We start from the raw sequence: 22,206 nt of genomic DNA, 5'->3' as shown, positions 1-22,206 counted from the left end.
GGTTAAGGAGGGGTAAAGAGGAAAGAGGGTAGGTTATGTGGGTGCTGGCCTGGATTGCTCTGTTTTTCCATTTGAGTCTGGTTGGAGAGAGAGAGAGATAGTGAGATAGTGAGAGAGAGAGAGAACAGAGAGAACAGAGAGAAAGAGAGAAGAGAAAAAAATAGGGGTTGTTCCCCTGTGTCTGGGCTGGGCAACATGTCAGGCCAGGGGTAGGGGCTGGGGTTTGGGAGGGATATGCAAATGACTGCTGCCTGTCAGCCTGCCCCCTCAGAGTCAGTAGTGGAGCACGCTGATCCACACACCTCACACACACACACACACACCCACACAGCATACAGAAGGCTGGGGGAGCTTAGTCAGCACGTCCCCCGCTCACTCACACGCTCGTGTTTGTGTATGGAGCTGTGGCATTCCTAGAGACCATCTCTATCTCTCACTCTCCTCTGTCTGTCTCCCCCTTTTTCACCTGTCCTTTACTTTACATTTGGTTGTGCTCTCTCCCTCCCTATTTCCCTCATCCCTTCTCCATCTCGTTCTCTAGGTTTTCTTCTGTTCTGCCTATTGCTGGCAGCTGTCTGGGAGAGATGTTTTGAAGAAGAGAGATAGAGGACAGGTCAGATTGCTGTTGACACTGCAGAGGTTTGGACTAGAGGTTTCCCGCAGGGCAAACTGAAAACAAGACAACAACACTGCAGAGGTTTGGACTAGAGGTTTCCCTCAGGGCTAACTGAAGACAAGAGAACAACACTGCAGAGGTTTGGACTAGAGGTTTCCCTCAGGGCTAACTGAAGACAAGAGAACAACACTGCAGAGGTTTGGACTAGAGGTTTCCCTCAGGGCTAACTGAAGACAAGACAACAACACTGCAGGCACCTGACACACAGCTCTTTTTTTAAATCTCCTTTCTAGATATCAATCGGTTCCTTAATAATTTATATTGGTCCTCCTTTTTGGTGCTTTTCCACGGGTGCTATTTTGGCAGCCTCTACGAAGAGAAAATGAGGTCCAGGTTTTCTCAAGCTGCTCTGCAGCCCTTTATTCTAGGAGTGTTCCTGTCACTGGTGGACACCAAAGGAACCTTCTATGGAACAGGCCATGGGAACCCGTTCTTTGGAGGAAGTCATGGCAACAGATACAACCTGTACAAGGCTGGAGTCAACCCACACTACACCCCAGGAAAACCCATGACCCGCCACAAGTAAGTGCATCTCCTGAAACTGCGTCTAGCTTCAACTTTACTAGTCATACATTTGTACAGCACCTCTCCAAGTGATTTACAAGGCAATAAGGGTTTACATGGCAAATAGAATATGGGCTTATAGCTCTTTTCCACATGAATCTTATATCTTAACCCATGTCACGGATGGGTAATACAAATATGCTTTTACTGTATCGCTTCAATAACACTGGCTGAATTGACTCGGTTTCTCTCTCTCTCACACACCGTCAGCCTATCTCTGTGGTTAAAACCATCTGTGACTGAAGATAAACATTATGAAGAAACAATGACATGCTGCATTATGGAGACAAAGAGCTCATTATAAGAGGAGAGCTGAGCTGATGTCAGGGGTATTGATCTTCTGAGCTCTGTGTGTTTGTGCACACGCACGTGTGTGTGTGTGTGTGTGTGTGTGTGTGTGTGTGTGTGTGTGTGTGTGTGTGTGTGTGTGTGTGTGTGTGTGTGTGTGTGTGTGTGTGTGTGTGTGTGTGTGTGTGCGTGAGCTCCATTAGAAGCAGACATACAGCTGGGTACCCCTAGCCAGATGGGAGTGATGCTAATAGAAGTCTAAACCAGTACCAAGGCTTGTTGCTTTTGGATCCTGCTTTAGTCATGTAGTAATTCACAGCCCAATTCAATCAAACCCTTATTGAGGTCTGATATATTTTGGGAAGGGAAAACCTACTACTACTACTACCTGACAGGCTTCCCTCACGTTGAGTCTTGTGGCTTGTGTCAAAATAAGAAGTGTGTCTATGCTGGCTAAAGTTTGGTCATGAAGACATGACTGTGGTGAATTTGATTGAATTCCAGCCTCAGTGTAATTCAATACCAGGCTACAGTAGATTTACAGTAAGGGGTAAACATGTGGGGACATACTTTGTGCTCCGACGCAAGTAAAGCCTTTGATCTCTTCTAGTCACCACCAAATACTTACCCAAGTGATAAAATAGCTGGCTCTGGGGGGATAATCTCTCGCTCCACTTCCTGTGGTTCTCTCCCTCGTTTTATTATAAAACCTAAAAAAGACTATCATGGCAATTCATTGATTATACACACAAACATAGGAATTGTTAGGTTGTTTGGCCCTGGGGTCTGCTGTCTCCTTTCTCTCATTCTCCTGCTTGGCTTCCCCTGAGAGATGGACCACTCTGGACAGCTCCCTGCTGTTTTCCTCTACCAGCCCCAGCAGACAGAGCTTGGTCTGGCCCTACTTAAACTTTACCCTCACCCTCCTCACCACTCCCTCACCCCCTCTTTACTCACCACTCCTTCACCCTTTACCTCACCCTCCTCCCTCCTCCCTCCTCCCTACTCACCACTCCCTCACCCTTCCCTCACCCCCTCTTTACTCACTACTCCCTCACCCTTTACCTCACCCTCCTCCCTCCTCCCTACTCACCACTCCCTCACCCTTCCCTCACCCCCTCTTTACTCACCACTCCCTCACCACTCCCTCACCCTCACCCCTCCTACACCCTACTCTTTCCTCACCCCTCCCTCACCCCTCCCTCACCCCACTCCCTTCTCACCCTAATTCCCCAAGCAGACAGACCCTGACCCAGCCCGACGTAGTCTTTATTCCGACTCTTAACCCGCCTCCCTCCCCCTCCCTCACCCCACTCCCTTCTCACCCTAATTCCCCAAGCAGACAGACCCTGACCCAGCCCGACGTAGTCTTTATTCCGACTCTTAACCCACCTCCCTCCCCCTCCCTCACCCCACTCCCTTCTCACCCTAATTCACCAAGCAGACAGACCGTGACCCAGCCCGACGTAGTCTTTATTCCGACTCTTAACCCGCCTCCCTCACCCCTCCCTCACCCCACTCCCTTCTCACCCTAATTCACCAAGCAGACAGACCCTGACCCAGCCCGACGTAGTCTTTATTCCGACTCTTAACCCGCCTCCCTCACCCCTCCCTCACCCCACTCCCTTCTCACCCTAATTCACCAAGCAGACAGACCGTGACCCAGCCCGACGTAGTCTTTATTCCGACTCTTAACCCGCCTCCCTCACCCCTCCCTCACCCCACTCCCTTCTCACCCTAATTCACCAAGCAGACAGACCCTGACCCAGCCCGACGTAGTCTTTATTCCGACTCTTAACCCGCCTCTATCACCCGCCTCACCTACACCCAGAGGTGGAAAGTAATAATTGAGTAGCTTTTCCAAGTACTTTTTGCAGTATTTTTCAAAGTATGTAATTTGACTTCTACTTGAGCAGGATATTTCAGTATTCTTTCCACCCCTGGTGAGGGAGTGAAAGGGAGTTTGTGAGTGAGGGAGTGAAAGGGAGTTTGTGAGTGAGGGAGTGAAAGGGAGTTTGTGAGTGAGGGAGTGAAAGGGAGTTTGTGAGTGAGGGAGTGAAAGGGAGTTTGTGAGTGAGGGAGTGCATGAGGGAAAGAGGGAGTGAGTGCAGTGAGGGAAAGAGGGTGAATGGGTGAGTGAGTGAATGTCAGCCGGTCCCATGGAGAAACAGAGAGGTGAACGAGGGATTGAATGGGTGAAACAATTAGACATGTTTATTTCTGGAGTCTGAAGTATATTGAAGTCTGGCAATTGTATTGTTCATATGCACCTCATTTTGCATTGCGTTTTTATTAATTAAAACATTTTAATTGCTTTGCATGTTGATTGCATATTTTTGACAAATCCTTAGTTTTCTTTTACATACAGATGTACCTTATTGCAACTCATATAAGAAAACGTAGTTCCTACTGTACATTAATTTCCTCTCTTCCTTTTTCAATGTAATGCATTGAAAAGATAATTTGTAACAATGTTCAGGTAACCAGTAAACAGGAACTAGAGAAAGATAGGAGCACTGGAAAACCACTGGTAGCCTTGATGAAATAAAACGAACTGGCAACAGACAGAGAACCCAGGTATAAATACACTGGGGATAATGGGGAAGATGTGCGAGACCTGGAGGGAGGTGGAGACAAGCACAAAGACAGGTGAAACAGATCAGGGTGTGACATCAGTACTCTTTCCCCACCTGCCCTTATCCTTACCCTTATCCTTTCCTCACATTAATTGACCCAGAGAGGTCTCTCCTAATGTTGTCTTTATCCCACCCTAATCCATATATTCACCACACCATTCCTCACTAGATCTCACTCACTCTCTCTCACCTTCCTCAGTCTCTCTACCCTCACCCTCAATCAATCACTCGCTCACTACCTCTCCCTCCCCCTCTTCTTCAACCACCTTCCTCCTTGTCATTCCGTCTCACCCTCAACCTCCCCCTTCCTCCCTATCCCTCAACCTCCCCCTTCCTCCCTATCCCTCCATCTCACCCTCAACCTCCCCCTTCCTCCCTATCCCTCCATCTCACCCTTGCCTTACATCTTCTTCCTCCCTATCTCTGTCACTCTGTCTCACCCTCAACCTCCACCTTCCTCCCTATCCCTTCCGCTCACCCTCAACCTCCCCCTTCCTCCCTATCCCTCCCTCTCACCCTCAACCTCCCCCTTCCTCCCTATCCCTCCATCTCACCCTTGCCTTACATCTCCATAGAGACAGTAGGTGTTTTACAGTGAAGTCTAAAATGGCTGAAATGCCACTGCAACTGTGCTGTCACGAGACAGGGCCTAGTGCTCCTTTAAAGTGGCAGATTATTTGGTTTACGATAGGGACACTGATGCCAATAGCTTTAAATATATACACAGGAACACACACATATGCATTTCCAGATTCATGGTCTATAATCTTGGCATAGGAGTAGAATAGGCACTTGAACCCCTGCAGCCAATGAGTCTCTAAAGAGTTGAGTGTGGCAACCTTTACTTCTTTGCCTTTAGCTGCAGTGGAGACATAGTTGAAGGTAAACAAAAAGAGACAGGTGGACATCTATCTATCCTCCAGTTGTATTAATAGGCTGTCTAACTCACCCAGGTCATACAGGAACCTGGAGATCTGTCACAGGCAAACAGTCACCGTAGATATATGACTTCAGTTGGTGTCTGGGGCAGTGGATATGCCCTATATAACCGAAAGTATGTGGGCACCTGCTCGTCAAACATCTCACTACAAAATCATGGGCATTAATATGGAGTTGGTCCCCCCATTACTCCTATAACAGCCTCCACTCTTCTGGAAAGGCTTTCCACTAGATGTTGGAACAAATTAACTTTTAACAAGGCACACCTGCATTCCAGGTGACTACCTCATGAAGCTGGCTGAGAGAATGCCAAGAGTGAGCAAAGCTGTCATCAAGGCAAAGGGTGGCTACTTTGAAGAATCTCAAATATAGAATATATTTTCATTGTTTTGAGTTTTTATTACCACATGATTCCATGTCATTTCATAGTTTTGATGTCTTCACAATTATTCCACAGTGTTGAAAATTGGAAAAATTAAGGTAATGAGTAGGCGTGTCCAAACATTTGACTGGTACTTTACTTTACTAATATTACACGCGCTGCAATGAGCCTGTGTGTGTGTGTGTGTGTGTGTGTGTGTGTGTGTGTGTGTGTGTGTGTGTGTGTGTGTGTGTGTGTGTGTGTGTGTGTGAGCGAGATTATCTGGAATTTCTAACACCTAGAAATACCAGTAATAACATAACACAAATATACAAAGCTACATAACAAAATACATGTATTTCCGTAGGCTACTCGTCACTCCATGGAATTAACACACGTTCTCTGTCTAGTCTTCAGCCGTCGGTGCGTTGCCCGGTTTTCTTCTTTTGTTTTTAACTGTCTTGTTGCAATGGAGCATGTGATTTGACAGCCGTTCAGTCCCATTCATGCCGACTATTTCCTGGTGGGAGGGAATGTGGCCCTCTCCTCATTGGTAGTAACAAGGTAGACAATGATCACAATGCCTACAACTGGACTGCATGGGGACTTACACAGACCATAGAGGGCTACAGGGGGAGTATTGGGGAAAATCTATGTGAGTCAAGCCAATTCAATTCAAGTTTAGCGTTTTGAGGTATTTCCATGTGAAAATATCATGGGATGCTGCTTATGATGGTACTGCTTTTTGCTTGGCCGTATTCTGTTTACAGTAGCTATTACAGTGAAAAAATACCATGCTATTGTTTGAGGAGAGTGCACAATTTTGAACATGAAAAGTTATTAATAAACAAATTAGGCACATTTGGGCAGTCTTGATACAACATTTTGAACAGAAATAAAATGGTTAATTGGATCCTTCTAAAGCTTTACACATACACTACTGCCATCTAGTGGCCAAAATCTAAATTGCAGCTGGGCTGGAATAATACATTATGGCCTTTCTCTTGTATTTCAAAGATGGTAGAAAAAAATACAAAATAACAGTGTTTTCGTCTTTGTATGATCTTTTAACAGATCTATTGGGTTGTATTCTCCTACATTCCTTTCACATTTCCACAACCTTCAAAGTGTTTCCTTTCAAATGGTACCAATAATATGCATATCCTTGCTTTTGGGCCTGAGGGAGAGGCAGTTAGATTTGGGTATGTCATTTTAGGCAATCATTTAAAAAAAGGGGCGGGTTCTTAAGAGTCTCACAAACATCTTGTCAATAGACTCTGAAAATGGTTATGTGAGCCAGACCCAGATATGGGTACCAGTGGGTAGGGGGCAAAGGCTGTACCGGGTCTGTCTGTCTGTCCGTCCATCTGATAAACTTGACAATTACAAGTAGTGTATACAGTATATTGTTAGATTTGCAGAGATGACAGCAGTGATAGATATTATTGACATTCTCCAAGATCAAATCAAAACAAATCTTACTTGTCACATGCCATGAATACAACAGGTGTAGACTTTACAGGGAAATGCTTACTTACAAGCCCTTAACCAACAATGCAGTTAAGAAAAATAAGTGTCAAGAAAGTATTTACTCAAATAAACTGAAGTTAAAACGATAGACAAAGTAAAAAATAAGAAAATAGAAAAATAACAAATAAGTAAATGGCAACAATAAAATAATAGTAACAAGGCTATATACAGGGGGTTCCGGTACAGAGTCAATGTGCAGGGGCACAGGTTAGTTGAGGTAATGGAGGTAATATGTAAATGTCGGTAGAGGTAAAGTGACTATGCATAGATCATAAACAGAGAGTAGTAGCAGAATAAAAATGGGGTGGGGGGTGGCTGGTATCTTTTGCAATTTTTAGGGCCTTCCTCTGTCAGTGACTGGTATAAACGTCCTGTATGGCAGGAAGCTTGGCCCCAGTGATGTACTGGGACGTAGGGCATTGCGGTTGGAGGCAGTGCAGTTGCCATTCCAGGCGGTGGTGCAAACAGTCAGGATGCTCTCGATGGTGCAACTGTATAACTGGGGACCCATGCCAAATCTTTTCAGTCTCCTGAGGGGAAATAGGCATTGTCGTGCACTCTTCACAACTGTCTTGGTGTGTTTGGACCATGATAGTTTGTTGGTGATGTGGACACCAAGGAACTTGAATATCTCAATCTGCTCCGCTATAGCCCTGTTGATGAGAATGGGGCTGTAGAGGCTTTGACATGGATGCATTCAGCTATAGTCAACTCTGCTGTTGTGTGCTGCATGGGTCCATAACGGAGAACCAGAGGTTAGAAATAACTTTTTAATACTCTTTAATATTTCTCAACAAGCAGTTGAGCTTGTCACTATAAGTTTTATACTGTTTTCTCTTTGCTCACTCATAATGCGAAGTAGATGTCCGACAGACAGGCATGCATTATACTGTAGCAAACACAACATACTTTCCCACGATGGCAGTCATTTTACTCCCGGACTGCAATCCCTTAGTTTTAGTAGCTGTAGCCTAAAGTAGATTAAATGCATCAGGAAATACCTTGGGCTAAAGAGAGGTATTTAAATGGACTGCCAGTATTTGAGTCTTACTTCCAAAAGTAAACGGCTATAGGAAATGCACTGTATACGTCAGAGCTGAGTTCTGGAAAAACAGTACCTGCATCGTTTAATTGTTCTAAGACAGGGATGGGCAACTGTGGCCCGCAGGACCCCTTTTCAAGGCTCTTTATTTTTTTTGGGGGGCTCAACTTACTTTAATTTTTCTAAATTTGGTTGACAATCATCGGATAAACTCTCATTATGTCAGTCACTGATTAGCCCACGCCAGCTAACATTTTTCAGATTGCTAAGTTAGTTTAGCGGCCAGCAATGTAAACTTGTATCATGTTTTAATAACCTGCTGGGGGACCCCTATTGATTGTCTCACTCAGATATCATATTAAAAACTGTACCTGGATCATTTCATTGTTCTAAAACAGGGACGGCCAGGAATTTAGTTATAAAATTGCAAAATGTCAACTGCGGCCCCTCGTGATGAGTTTCAGAAGAGAGAGAAAGAGAGACCGAGAGATAGAGAGACCGAAGGAAAGAGAGAGGGAGATCAGGAAAGAGATTTTGGGGATCATATGCAAGACTGATCATACGTTGAAACTTTTTGGAAATTCCTTCCCTGGTCCACGAATAAATGTGTTTGAGGGACAGGTAGGCAGGACCCTTGCAGTTGAGGACAACATGTTAAAATCACACTTCACATTGGCACTACAACTATGGAAGACAGCAAGAGAAGGTGTGGAATTTTCAATGTTGGACATAAAAGACTAAAAACAGGAGGAAATCAGCAGTGATTTTAATTTAAGAAATCTGTCCAAGTATTTCCACACATCATAGAGTGACACGTGATCGTATACAAATGTTAGCAAGGTTTGAACTTATGTTATAGTCAAACATATCTGTTTGGCTTCTTACAAATTATTAGTAATTATGTTTTGGGTCCCCCAACCACCCACTCCAGAAAAGCTGATGATCCCTGGAGCATAGTGTTTGGGGAGAATTGTGAGAATGTTAGGAAATTAAATATAAATTGAGAAAGAGAGAATGAGGAGGAGGAGGAGCAGAGAAAGAAGGAGAACAAAGAAAAGGGGGAGATGGATTGAGAGGTGAGTTGTTTTGGGAGAGGTTGAGGGACTACTTGCAATAATATTTGCCAAAGCGCTCCATAGGAGAATTTGAAACTGAATTATCCTTTCCCCTTCGGAGACTCAGAGGGGATTTAGGAACTATAAGGATATACTGGAAATATTTACAGTGGGACCAGACCTACACCAGAAAAATGACTTACTCACAGGCTGATTCACACAATTGGCCAGCGTCGTCCGGGTTTGGCCGGAGTAGGCCATCATTGTAAATAAGAATTTGTTCTTAACTGGCATGCCTAGTTAAATTAAGGCCAATATTTTAGAGACACATTTTTCCCTCAGATTACACAGATCCACAAAGAATTAAAAAACAAACCCAACTCCCATATCTACTGGGTGAAATACCACAGTGTGCCATCACAGTAGCACAATATGTGACCTGTTGCCCCAAGAAAAGGGCAACCGGTGAAGAACAAGCACCATTGTAAATACAACCCATATTTATGTTTATTTATTTTCCATTTTGTACTTTAACTATTTGCACATCGTTACAACACTGTACTTAATATGACATTTGAACTTTTGTGAGTGTAATGTTGACTGTTAAATTTGTATTATTTTTTTCACTTTTGTTTATTATCTACTTCACTTGCTTTAGCAATGTTAACATATGCCAATAAATCCATTAAATTGAATTGAGAGAGAGAGTGAGAGAGAGTGAGAGAGAGAGAGAGAGAGAGAGAATGGAGAAGTATTGGGAGAAAGGGTGAGGAAGGGGCTGTGCTCTGTCTTTTGGGGGAGGTTGGGGGAGTGGTGTGAGGTGAGGCATAGAGAGAAAGAGGGTGAGGCAGGGTGGGGTAAGGTTGAAGAGGAAGGTTTGTTTTGGGGAGAGAGCTTGGAAGGTGAGATATCTGTTTTGGGTAGTGTGGAATGGTTGAAAAGAATGACGAGAGAACTGTCTTTCAGGCAATAGCATGTAGGGTTATCGACAGATCTCTGTTGTGTACACATCTCTGATGGTGAAGATGGAAAGACTGAGAACAGTGTGAAGTTTAATCCTCTCATCTCAGATCCTGGATCAGTCCATCCCTGTTCCCCAGAGTCAGGATTAACGCAGTCTTACCACAATAGACCAAGTCCAAATTCTCCGTACCAGGACAGCAGCTGAGCCACTCACTCACTCACTCACTCACTCACTCACTCACTCACTCACTCACTCACTCACTCACTCACTCACTCACTCACTCACTCACTCACTCACTCACCTCACTCACTCACCTCACTCACTCACCTCACTCACTCACCTCACCTCACTCACTCACCTCACTCACTCACCTCACTCACTCACCTCACTCACTCACTCACCTCACTCACTCACCTCACTCTCACACACAGCTGTGAAGCCCTTGTAATCTTTACGGCTCTTGCTTTGCGGTCTCAGTGGTTGTGAGGCGAGGAGGTCAGATCTCCAGTAAGTGTGTGTGTGTGTGTGTGTGTGTGTGTGTGTGTGTGTGTGGTGCTGTTCTCAGGTTTATCTCTCCATCTCCATTAACATTCTCTGTTTCTCATTGACCCTATTTGCTGCTTTCCAAAGCAGATGGATTGGCCTTGAGGTGCTCTGGCCCAAATCACTGTCTGTAGAGAGACACACTTAGTTCACAGTATCTTAGCTCTCTCTCTCACACTCTCTTTCTTTCTCTCACTTTCATGCTCTCCCACTCTCTCTTTTTACCCTCCCTCCATCTCTCTGTCTCACTCTCTCTCTGTATGTCTTTGAGACACCTGCTAGGAATGAATAACACGCAGACCCAAATTACATTGACAGACCCATGCAATGGGGGGCTGGAGAGAAGGGAGGAGGAGAAGAGGGGGTAAAAAAAGGGGGTGACAAGTTGGAGAGAAAGGAGAGAGTAAGTTTGAGGAGAAAGTAGAGGAAGAGGGAATGGGAGAAGGATGAGGGAGGGTAATCAGAGTGGAGGAAGTAAGGAGAAGGAGGGGGGAGAGAGGGATGAAAGCAAGCAGGGAAAGAAGGAGAGGAGGGGAGCAGAGGCTTTCTGGTGGCTGTGCCCATTTGGATTCCTGGTCTTTAGGCCTCAGTGATAAGAATCTGAAGGTTGCTCACTCAGCCCAGATGTGCACCTGACAAAGAAATCTGGGAGTGTAGTCTGTTTTCCCTCCTCCATCTGACACCACACACACAAACACAGTCCCCTTTCCATCAGCTGTCAATCACCTTCTCCATCTGACACCACACACACAAACACAGTCCCCTTTCCATCAGCTGTCAATCACCTTCTCCATCTGACACCACACACACAAACACAGTCCCCTTTCCATCAGCTGTCAATCACCTTAACTTCTTCACCCTAAAACAGGCCTTCTCCTTGCACTCTGATGAATGAACCAATAACAGGAAGTAAAGCTGTTTCATACTGTCAATAAATCCAGCCTTTATAGGGAGGAAACTACCAGCTTAAAATCCTCTTCAGCATTTTACTGTATGATTCTAAAACCAGTTGTATGTTGTGCATTTTACTGTATGATTCTAAAACCAGTTGTATGTTGTGCATTTTACTGTATGATTCTAAAACAGTTGTATGTTGTGCATTTTACTGTATGATTCTAAAACCAGTTGTGATGTTGTGCATTTTACTGTATGATTCTAAAACCAGTTGTGATGTTGTGCATTTTACTGTATGATTCTAAAACCAGTTGTGATGTTGTGCATTTTACTGTATGATTCTAAAACCAGTTGTGATGTTGTGCATTTTACTGTATGATTCTAAAACCAGTTGTATGTTGTGCATTTTACTGTATGATTCTAAAACCAGTTGTATGTTGTGCATTTTACTGTATGATTCTAAAACCAGTTGTGATGTTGTGCATTTTACTGTATGATTCTAAAACCAGTTGTGATGTTGTGCATTTTACTGTATGATTCTAAAACCAGTTGTATGTTGTGCATTTTACTGTATGATTCTAAAACCAGTTGTGATGTTGTGCATTTTACTGTATGATTCTAAAACCAGTTGTATGTTGTGCATTTTACTGTATGATTCTAAAACCAGTTGTGATGTTGTGCATTTTACTGTATGATTCTAAAACCAGTTGTATGTTGTGCATTTTACTGTATGATTCTAAAACCAGTTGTATGTTGTGCATTTTACTGTATGATTCTAAAACCAGTTGTGATGTTGTGCATTTTACTGTATGATTCTAAAACCAGTTGTGATGTTGTGCATTTTACTGTATGATTCTAAAACCAGTTGTATGTTGTGCATTTTACTGTAAAGGAGGACTTCTACATGAGTGTGGGTGTGAGAGGGGTGGGGGGTGTGTTCATGTTTGCCTTTGTCTGTGTACGTGTGCACAGTGATTTGCATGTGTACTTTCTTGCTTTTTGTTATTTTGAGAGAATGGACACAGACTTTTCCAAGGGCACAATATAACCCTCCCACTAGAAAGTGGCTTTAGTGCAGTCCATTGACTCGAAGAACATCCCATAATACTTCACCAGGTCAGGTCACACGACAGCACAGCTAACCACTTCCTTGACGACGCACACCCCGGCAACAGGTTTCCTGCTCTGTATGAAAGGAGCCCAGTCATTCCTGCTCCAGTCCCCTATCAATAGAGTCAACACATGGAGAGAGCGAGAGTTCACACACACACACACACACACACACACACACACACACACACACACACACACACACACACACACACAGAGAGAGAGAGAGAGAGAGAGAAAAGCTAAGGGATGCCTAAACCAATAAGGCAGTGGTTTCTCATAATTTCCGACAGCCTGTCCTCTCTCTTTGCCCCATGAACCTGTTAACTTGGCAAACACACACTTCTCTGCCTCAAACGTATTCCCTCAGTTTCCTCCAAAACACTTTTGTGTGCCCTGGAACTGCTGTGGAGCAGTGCTACGTTTCACACTTAATAATAAGTATCCCTTGGAACCCCAACAACATCTAACGTCCTAAAGAAGCCGGAGCACTGCTTCCTGTGTGGACTGGCCTAGGAACATTTAGCAGTTGCTATAGTTGCACTGGCGTCAAAGTGACAGAATGAGCCTGCAGAGCCTCTTGGATACAGTCGATGGCTGAGTCTCAACAACACATATGTCTTCATGTAGGATTTTGGCCTCAAGTATAGTATATGTGGGAATCAGTGTCATTGAAAATGTGTAACATGGGCCAGAATTCAACTTGATTTTCATCACTACACTTTCAGAAAGTGTGGTACGGAATGAGTGAATTCCAACCTTGGCCATTGTGAAGAGCTGCTATATGTGCTGGAGTGGCAACCGTCACTAATGCTGTTATGGACAGAGTTCTACAGGAGAAACAGCATTGGCTGGAGGACTTGATGATATCCTGTTGTTGTTTTTGTCGTTATTGATATTCTCTCTCTCTTTCTATCAGAAACCACTGTGCGTATGTGGTCCAGAAGAACATTACGTGTACGACGCAGGACGGTATGGCCACTTACGTGACAGCAGAGTACACGACCAAGTGCATCTGGGGGCAGAAGTGTCCTGTCGTCATGTAAGTACACTTCACTTGCTCACGCGCACACATTTACACTGACTCAGCGCACACACACACACACACACAGGTACACATACTCACAATCACTCACAATCATCACATACGCTGCTGCTACTCGGTTATTCATACTGTATCCTGATGCCTAGTTACCTTACCCCACCACTCCAGTATCCCTGCATATTAAGTATGGTAAATATGGTATTGGCACCGACCCTGTATATAGCTTACTTACTTTTAATAGCTCACTTCTTTTTTTATGAAACTATTGCATTGTTGGGAAAGGACAATTAAAACATAAAACTGGAAACTATATAATTACTGTAGAGAATTCAGACCCAGCAGCCTCTGACACTCATACGAACTGTAAGAGGGGGCTGAAAAGGATACTGACAATGAGACTCAACCACTGTTGTACACATTCCATGTATTTTTGACGAGCATGACAAAGCAGTCAGTGTGCTTTGCATTTGGACCAATGATATGTATAAATCATGGATGACTGACAGGGGGCGCTGTTTGGAAACAACCGTGCAGCCATGATGGTACTCCTATTGCAAACAAGATTTTGGAAGCTTTAGAATGACATGTTATAATATCTACATTCGTTTTTGACCGGTATATTCTATTACATACACCTTATTGCATACTTTAAAATTATATTATGTGAACTGATCATTAAAAAAAAAGTAATAGGTTAAAAATATTTTCCTTAAAGTTCTTTTGTGCTGCCCTCTAGTGGTGTCAGTGTGTACTACTAGTTAACGCCATACTGTTCCCCCAGCGGCACACCCAACTGTGTTGTTTTGTCAGTGGCTCTGTGACTCTGAACCGGCCACAGGGGTTTGAAAGTGTTGTTTGACCATTTCTTTTCATCCCAGTGGATTACAAACAAACATATATTAGGGTAATTCATGTAATGAGGGTGTGAGCTGGGATGTCATATTCTCTCTGGTGTGACTGAAGCCTCTCAAAGGTCCTCTGTAGTGACCTCAAAGAGATAAATAGTCAAAGGATTTCTACTTCAAATAAAATGGAGGGAATCAGAAAGACAAGGGTAATAAACCTGGTAACAATCCCTCACCTGAGCCTGTATAATCTCCACACTACACCATCTCTTTATCCCCTAATCTACTGTTTATACCCTCCACCATCTCATTATACACACCATAATCTACTGTTTACACCCTCCACCATCTCATTATACACACCCTAATCTACTGTTTATACCCTCCACCATCTCATTATACACACCCTAATCTACTGTTTATAACCTCCACCATCTCATTATACACACCCTAATCTACTGTTTATACCCTCCACCATCTCATTATACACACCATAATCTACTGTTTATACCCTCCACCATCTCATTATACACACCCTAATCCTTTGATCTATCATGTCCTCTCCTCCAATCTCACTTCCTGATCTCTTATCTGCTCTCTCCTCCTCTCCATCTTCCACTCTTTCTCTCTCCTCTCTCCATCCTCCACTTCTGCTCTCTCCTCCTCTCCATCTTCCACTCCTGCTCTCTCCTCCTCTCCATCTTCCACTCCTGCTCTCTCCTCCTCTCCATCTTCCACTCCTGCTCTCTCCTCCTCTCCATCTTCCACTCCTGCTCTCTCTTCCTCTCCATCCTCCACTCCAGGTACCGGACCTTCTACAAGCCTAAATACAAGGTGGGTTATAAAACCATCACTGAGCTGGAGTGGAGGTGCTGTCCTGGCTACTCTGGAGAGAACTGTTACGATGGACCCACCTCCCTGCCCGATATGATGCCCCCCTTCAGGGGTGGTGCCCCCCACCGCCCAGGAACGAAGGGATACCCTCACGGGCAGCCCAGACCCCCCTTGGACCACAAACCTGTCCCTGGGGGGGCTAATTTGGAGCCTGGGAGGCCCTTCCCAAATCAGCCTGATAATAGACCCATTCCCACTGGACAACTTCCCACCGGGAACGGCAAACCCAACTATGGTCAGACCAGACAGGGGTGGAATATTAACCAATTTATATTTTCAAACCCTGATTTACTCTTCCCTTTCCTTCCCTTATGTAATCATCATGTTCTTTCTCTCTAGGTTATAAGGTTGGTGTTAGTGGAGAGCGTCTGGACCGTATGGAGGTGGATCTGCGTCGCCTAACCCAGGGTCTGGACATTCTGAACGGGGTGGTGGCTGGCCTGGAGGACCGTCTACGCCTCTCTCTCCGGGAGGATACCACAAAGATGCTGGGCTCCCTGCTCTCCAGTGCCCCCCGTCTCTCTGACTCTTCCGTTGGCTTCGGGGTTATCCCAGATGGGACCCCAGACGGCCTGAAGGGGGGAGAGGGTTTCCCCGGGTTTGGGGATCTGGCTGGGAGGGTGACGGAGGTGAAGGATGAGCTCAGAGCCAAGGGACACATGCTGGAGGAGATACAGGTGGGTGCTAAGGTTTTGCGATTAGAATAGTTTACACTAGATTATGGAAATGTAGAAAAACAAGTCATGTCCAAATCAATAATCAAACTTGTGGCACAATGCCAATCAGAACGATCCTGAATCTCACGCTGAGATTCTGTACATCTTTGACTCCGACACTGACCTATTTCCACACAATGTCAAGAGTTTGAGGAAAGTGCTGCCTAAAACCAAACCATTGTCACTCATTCATTAGGGTATGGTTCTGGGCCATGACTGGCAGCTGAAGAGGATGTTGGAGGCTGCGACCGGCAGGCCCATCCCTGGTTCGGGCTCTCCCTCCATCATGGAGCTGCTGGATGCTAAGCTTGCTGGCGTCCGCGCTGAGATCCTGGACGGCTTCGAGAGGCGTCTGTCTGGCCTGGAGAACCACTGTGAGGAGAGGATAGGAGAGGTCCAGAGACAGTGTCATAATGAACACATGAACGGACAGGAACAGATTCAGCAGTCACTGGACGGCAGAGAGACTGGCCTGAGAGAGGAGCTGGGTACTCTGCAGGCCCAAATACAGGGACTGACCCTCACTGAGAGCTGCTGCGGACAGGTACCAATTCACTTTGGGGCTCTATTCAATCCACATAGCTGAAATTGAAAGGCAATCGTCCCGCTTTAGCAGAGAATGAATTCACAGTAAATGCTGCATATGACAGCTCAATCGGAAATGTACTTTACATTTCTATCACACAATATGTAAATGGCTTAAACATGTACATGACTGGCTTATTGCTACACTACATGCCTGACATGTCACTGTCATTGCAGGTGAACAGCCTGTCCCAGCGGGTGTTGATGCTAGAGGAGTCAGTGACGGGGTTAACGGAGTCTCAGCGCCAGCTCCAGGCTGCTCTCACTGACCAGACTATCCACATCGAGACCCTGATAGAGGCCCGTCTGGAGAACATGGATGCCCGGCTCAATGCCACAGAGTCTGGGGAAGTAGGGGTTACCAGGGTGCCTTGGGACCTGGACGGCTTCAAGACCCTGGAGGACAAGCTGAAGACCCTGGAGAACAGGGTGTTTGTGGCCGTGGAAGAGCTGAGAAACGTCACCGCCCCAGCTCTGCTGGAGGGTCAGGTGGTGCCTGCCCTGGAGACAGAGATCGAGTCAGTCAGGAGGAGGGTGGAGGGAGACCTGGACGGCATTCAGAAACAGCTCACAGACCTGGAGCTCCTCTGCACCTCGTCCTGCTCCCCCGCAACTACCCCTGAAGGAGGCACGGGGACAGGCCTAGCGGAGGAGGAGTGTGAGGAGGTGGAGAAGAAGGTGTCAGGTCGTCTGGACTCCCATGCCGACCAGCTAGACCATCTCAACACCACGCTGCAGACCCTTCTGAAGCGTATCGCCCAGGAGGATCAGGAAGGCTCTGTCCAAGGAGAGATCACCCTCCTCAAAATCAATGTCAACTCTGTCAACCGCACCCTGAAGGGTCTGAGGGACTCGGTTAGCTTGTTCACTAAGGGAGTGGGCCAAGCTAATGCCACATGGACACACAGGGAGAACCAGCTAGCCACCGAGGTCCAGGGCATCACCCAGCTGGTGGGGCGCCAGGCCTCCCTCCTAGGGGCCGGGGAGCGCCGATTAGCCCAGCTGAAGGGGGAACTGGTGGGCCTGAGGAGGAGGCTGGCCGGGGAGCTGCAGGGCTGCTGGAGCACGGCCCTTGGGGTTCAGAGGGAGGTGAAGGAGGTGGATAGTCGTGTGTCCCAGGTGGAGGGACAGTGTGGCAGCCTGGGGGAGCTGGCGGACCACCTGGAGAGGATCAGAGCAGAGCTGGAGAGACACTCTGACTCGTACCTGTCACAGGTGAATGGAACGCTGGCCAGTCACTCTACACAGCTAGCCGAGCTGAAGGGAGAGATCAAAGACTGTGTCGGGAAGGGCTCATCCAATCATAGGGGAGACCAGTAGCAGCCGAGCTACGGAGAGAGACTTGTGTGTGTCAGTAGTGTGAAGAGGATACACATTTTCATCTGCTTTCCTTCATCTCCTCTGATGGGAAAGGTGAGAAGAAATTCAGAGCAGGATTCCATCATATTGCTTTGACCTACCCTAACTGTTCAGATCAGGGAAGGAGATGAGGAGAAGAGGCTATTTGAAACTATTGACATGCACCCTTGGTTGTATAGTTGGGCAATATTTTCCCTAAAGGGATATTTTTGTTGTTGTTTTTCTGATAATTTTGTTCTTTTGACATTTTATTTAGATTTTTAACTGACTTTTTAACTTATATGAAGAAATGATGGTTGCATTGTTCTACTTTACGTATTAGAGATATGTGTAAAACCAATAACAAAAACAAAGTGAATGACTAATGAGCAGCTATGGGTTTCTACTGGCAAACACACTCCACTCTGTGTGGACTCTTCCTTTAAAAATACTGGAGCCTATGTCAACATGAAAGGTGCTATAATATTTGTAAACATTTTGGGTTTTTTATTGTAAAAAAAGAAATGTATTTCTCCTTAAAGTGTTGTGTTTTCTTCTTTGGTCATTCTGATGTCTAAGATGGAATAGTATTATGCGGAAGAGTTTTGATACTAAGGTGAACTAGTAGCCTGGTCCCAGATCTGTTTGTGCTTCTCCATCTCCATTGCTCATTGTCAAGCCAAACAATGAGTGACGGGCAGTTGACATGATGGCACAAACCGACTGTCACTCATACTAGGTCACTGGGCCTACTCATACAAAACCTCACATTGCCCATGCAAGCTAAGGTAACTGAACTAAATGACTATCACCCTGTAGAACTCACCTGTGTCATCATGAAGTGCTTTGAGAGTCAAGGACCATACAACCTTCATCTTAAATGACACCCTAGACCCCCTACAATTTGCATACCACCCCAACAGATCCATGTACGATTAAATGTCGTAAGCACTGCACACCGCCCTATCCCACCTGGACAAGAGGAATACCTGTATGAGAACGCTGCTCATTGACTACAGCTCAGTTTTCAACACCATAGTGCCTTCCAAGCTCGTCACTAAGCTCATGGCCCTGGGTCTGAAGTCATCCCTGTACAACTGGGTCCTAGACTTCTAAACTTCTGCCATACTGAGCCTCAACACAGTGCTTGCTCACCCCCTCCTGTACTCACATGACGGTCTGGCCGATCACAACTAACTAAATCATCAAGTTTGCTGATGACACGACAGTGGTAGGCCTGATGACCAGAACAACAAGACAGCCACCAGGGAGAAGGTTAGAGCCCTGGCGAAGTGTTTCCAGGAAAATAATCCCTCCATCAACGTCAACAAAGCAGAGGAGCTGATCGTGGACTACATGAGACAGAAGAGGTAGCACGTCCCCATCCACAGGCCACAGTCTAGAGGTTAGAAAGCTTCAAGTTCCTTGGCCTGCACATCATTGAGAACCTGAAATGGTTCCACCACACCAGCACTGTGGTAAAGAAGGCGGAACAGCGCCTCTTCAACTTCAGGCGGCTGAAGAAATGTGTCATGTCACCGGAGCCACGGTCTGCTAACTCTGATACTGTCTAACGGAGAAGGTACAGGTACATCATAGCCGGGACTGAGAGACTGAGAAACAGCTTCTATCACCAGGCCATCATACTGTTGAACAGCCATCACTCGCCGGCTACCTGCCCGATACTCCGCTCTACATCTTGAGACTAATGTCCCATGTGAGACATTGAACACTGGTAACTTCATATACTGTTTATATACTGTTGCTTACTCACTGTGTATGTATATACTGTATTCTCCACATAGCCCATCCTAATAAACCTACTATTGTACATACCATTTTCTTTTCCAAATGACATGCTGTCTATACAAACATCACGTATTTATATACTGTAACTGCTCACGCTAATATACAGTATCTTTGGATTATTAATTGGACTAGTTCTGACAGTTCTTGATTTATTGATTATTTGTGTATTTGTATTGTGTTTGAGAGACATTCTACTGCCCTGTTGGAGCTACTAACATAAGACATTCTACTGCCCTGTTGGAGCTACTAACATAAGACATTCTACTGCCCTGTTGGAGCTACTAACATAAGACATTCTACTGCCCTGTTGGAGCTACTAACATAAGACATTCTACTGCCCTGTTGGAGCTACTAACATAAGACATTCTACTGCCCTGTTGGAGCTACTAACATAAGACATTCTACTGCCCTGTTGGAGCTACTAACATAAGACATTCTACTGCACTGTTGGAGCTACTAACATAAGACATTCTACTGCACTGTTGGAGCTACTAACATAAGACATTCTACTGCCCTGTTGGAGCTACTAACATAAGACATTCTACTGCACCTGCTGTAACACTTGCAAATCTACGTATACAACCAATAAACTCTGATTTGATTTGATTTCTCATGTTCTGATGCAGATCTAAGAATAACCAGCAGGAGGCATCAAATCCTCTGATAATGACAGACGTTGTGGTTTATTCTTCAGAATTTCAGTAGTATTTCCAATACACAAGAACAGTATGTTAAACCCTTCCTCCTTAGCAGGGACTGCACATTGCATACCATTCACTAAACAGAACAAAATGTTTTCCATGCCAGGTGGACTAGACTGTCGGACTACAGGGTAAACAGAACAAAATGTTTTCCATGCCAGGTGGACTAGACTGTCGGACTACAGGGTAAACAGAACAAAATGTTTTCCATGCCAGGTGGACTAGACTGTCGGACGACAGGGTAAACAGAAGGACAGGATGTGACTCAGCACTGTCACCAGGATGGGGAGGCTCCATAGGAGAATGAAAGGGTGGCAGCGAAAGGAGGGGGAGGGCGGGTGAGAGTAGAGAGATGGGAAACACTGCTGTGGTTGGCAGTGTTAGAGATGGAAGGATGAGAGGGAGGACATTGGAAGAGGGGGAGGAAGAGAGGAGTGTTTGAAGAGCAGATGGGTGAACAGGCGTCACTCGTGTCCCTGACAGATATGCAGGCAGGAGTCACAACAAGGCTGTGGAATTACTGATGGAATGCACGCACACACAATGGAGATATATATATATACACACACACACACACACACACACACACACACACACACAAATGAAGTCAGAAGTTTACATACACTTAGGTTGGAATCATTAAAACTTGTTTTTCAACCACTCCACAAATTTCTTGTTAACAAACTATAGTTTTGGCAAGTCGGTTAGGACATCTACTTTGTGCATGACACAAGTCATCCTTCCAACATCTGTTAACAGACAGATTATTTCACTTATAATGATAGGATAATTGACATCATTTGAGTCAAATGGAGGTGTACATGTACACGCAGCCGTCATACCGCTCAGGAAGGAGACGCGTTCTGTCTCCTACAGATGAACGTGCTTTGGTGCGAAAAGTGCAAATCAATCCCAGAACAACAGCAAAGGATCTTGTGAAGTTTCTGGAGGAAACAGGTACAAAATGATCTATATCTACAGTTAAACGAGTCCTATATCGACATAACCTGATAGGCCGCTCAGCAAGGAAGAAGCCACTGCTCCAAAACCGCCATAAAAAAGCCAGACTACAGTTTGCAACTGCACATGGGGACAAAGATTGTACTTTTTGGAAAAATGTCGTCTGGTCTGATGAAACAAAAATAGAACTGTTTGGCCATAATGACCATCATTATGTTTGGAGGACAAAGGGAGAGGCTTGCAAGCCAAGGACACCATCCCAACCGTGAACCACGGGGGTGGCAGCATCATGTTGTGGGGGTGCTTTGCTGCAGGAGGGACTGGTGCACTTCACAAAATAGATGGCATCATGAGGGTAGACAATTATGTGGATAATGAAGCAACATCTCAAGACATCAGTCAGGAAGTTGAAGCTTTGTCGCAAATGGATCTTCGAAATGAACAATGACCCCAAGCATACTTCCAAAGTTGTGGCAAAATGGCTTATGGACAACAAAGTCAAGGTATTGGAGTGGCCATCACAGAGCCCTGACCTCAATCCTACAGAAAATTTGTGGGCAGAACTGAGAAAGCGTGTGCGAGCAAAGAGGTATACAAACCTGACTCCGTTACACCAGCTCTGTCAGGAGGAATGGGCCAAAATTCACCCAAATTATTATGGGAAGCTTGTGGAAGGCTAACCGAAACACTTGACCCAAGTTAATCAATTTA

General features: G+C 45.3%; 1 protein-coding gene across 1 annotated transcript; it reads left to right on the top strand.

The window, feature by feature from the left end:
- The first annotated feature begins 310 nt into the window (after window positions 1-310).
- On the top strand, window positions 311-20,440 carry LOC135527883 (EMILIN-3). Its single transcript, XM_064956510.1, has 6 exons — window positions 311-1,198; window positions 13,522-13,644; window positions 15,296-15,621; window positions 15,726-16,063; window positions 16,299-16,646; window positions 16,865-20,440. Exons 1-6 carry the CDS (start codon window positions 999-1,001, stop codon window positions 18,005-18,007), a joined length of 2,478 nt encoding a protein of 825 aa, XP_064812582.1. The 5' UTR covers window positions 311-998; the 3' UTR covers window positions 18,008-20,440.
- The last annotated feature ends 1,766 nt before the right edge of the window (window positions 20,441-22,206 follow it).

The sequence above is a fragment of the Oncorhynchus masou genome, chromosome 33 (genome assembly GCF_036934945.1).
Source record: "Oncorhynchus masou masou isolate Uvic2021 chromosome 33, UVic_Omas_1.1, whole genome shotgun sequence".
Taxonomy (NCBI): domain Eukaryota; kingdom Metazoa; phylum Chordata; class Actinopteri; order Salmoniformes; family Salmonidae; genus Oncorhynchus; species Oncorhynchus masou.
This window is presented reverse-complemented; position numbering and strand designations above follow the sequence as displayed.

Bases quoted from the DNA above. Each gene is read 5' to 3' on its own strand.
- LOC135527883 (XM_064956510.1), top strand. From the start codon at position 999: ATGAGGTCCAGGTTTTCTCAAGCTGCTCTGCAGCCCTTTATTCTAGGA. The intron at 16,064-16,298 runs GTGGGTGCTAAG...CTCATTCATTAG, and splicing joins ACATGCTGGAGGAGATACAG to GGTATGGTTCTGGGCCATGA. The intron at 16,647-16,864 runs GTACCAATTCAC...CTGTCATTGCAG, and splicing joins CTGAGAGCTGCTGCGGACAG to GTGAACAGCCTGTCCCAGCG.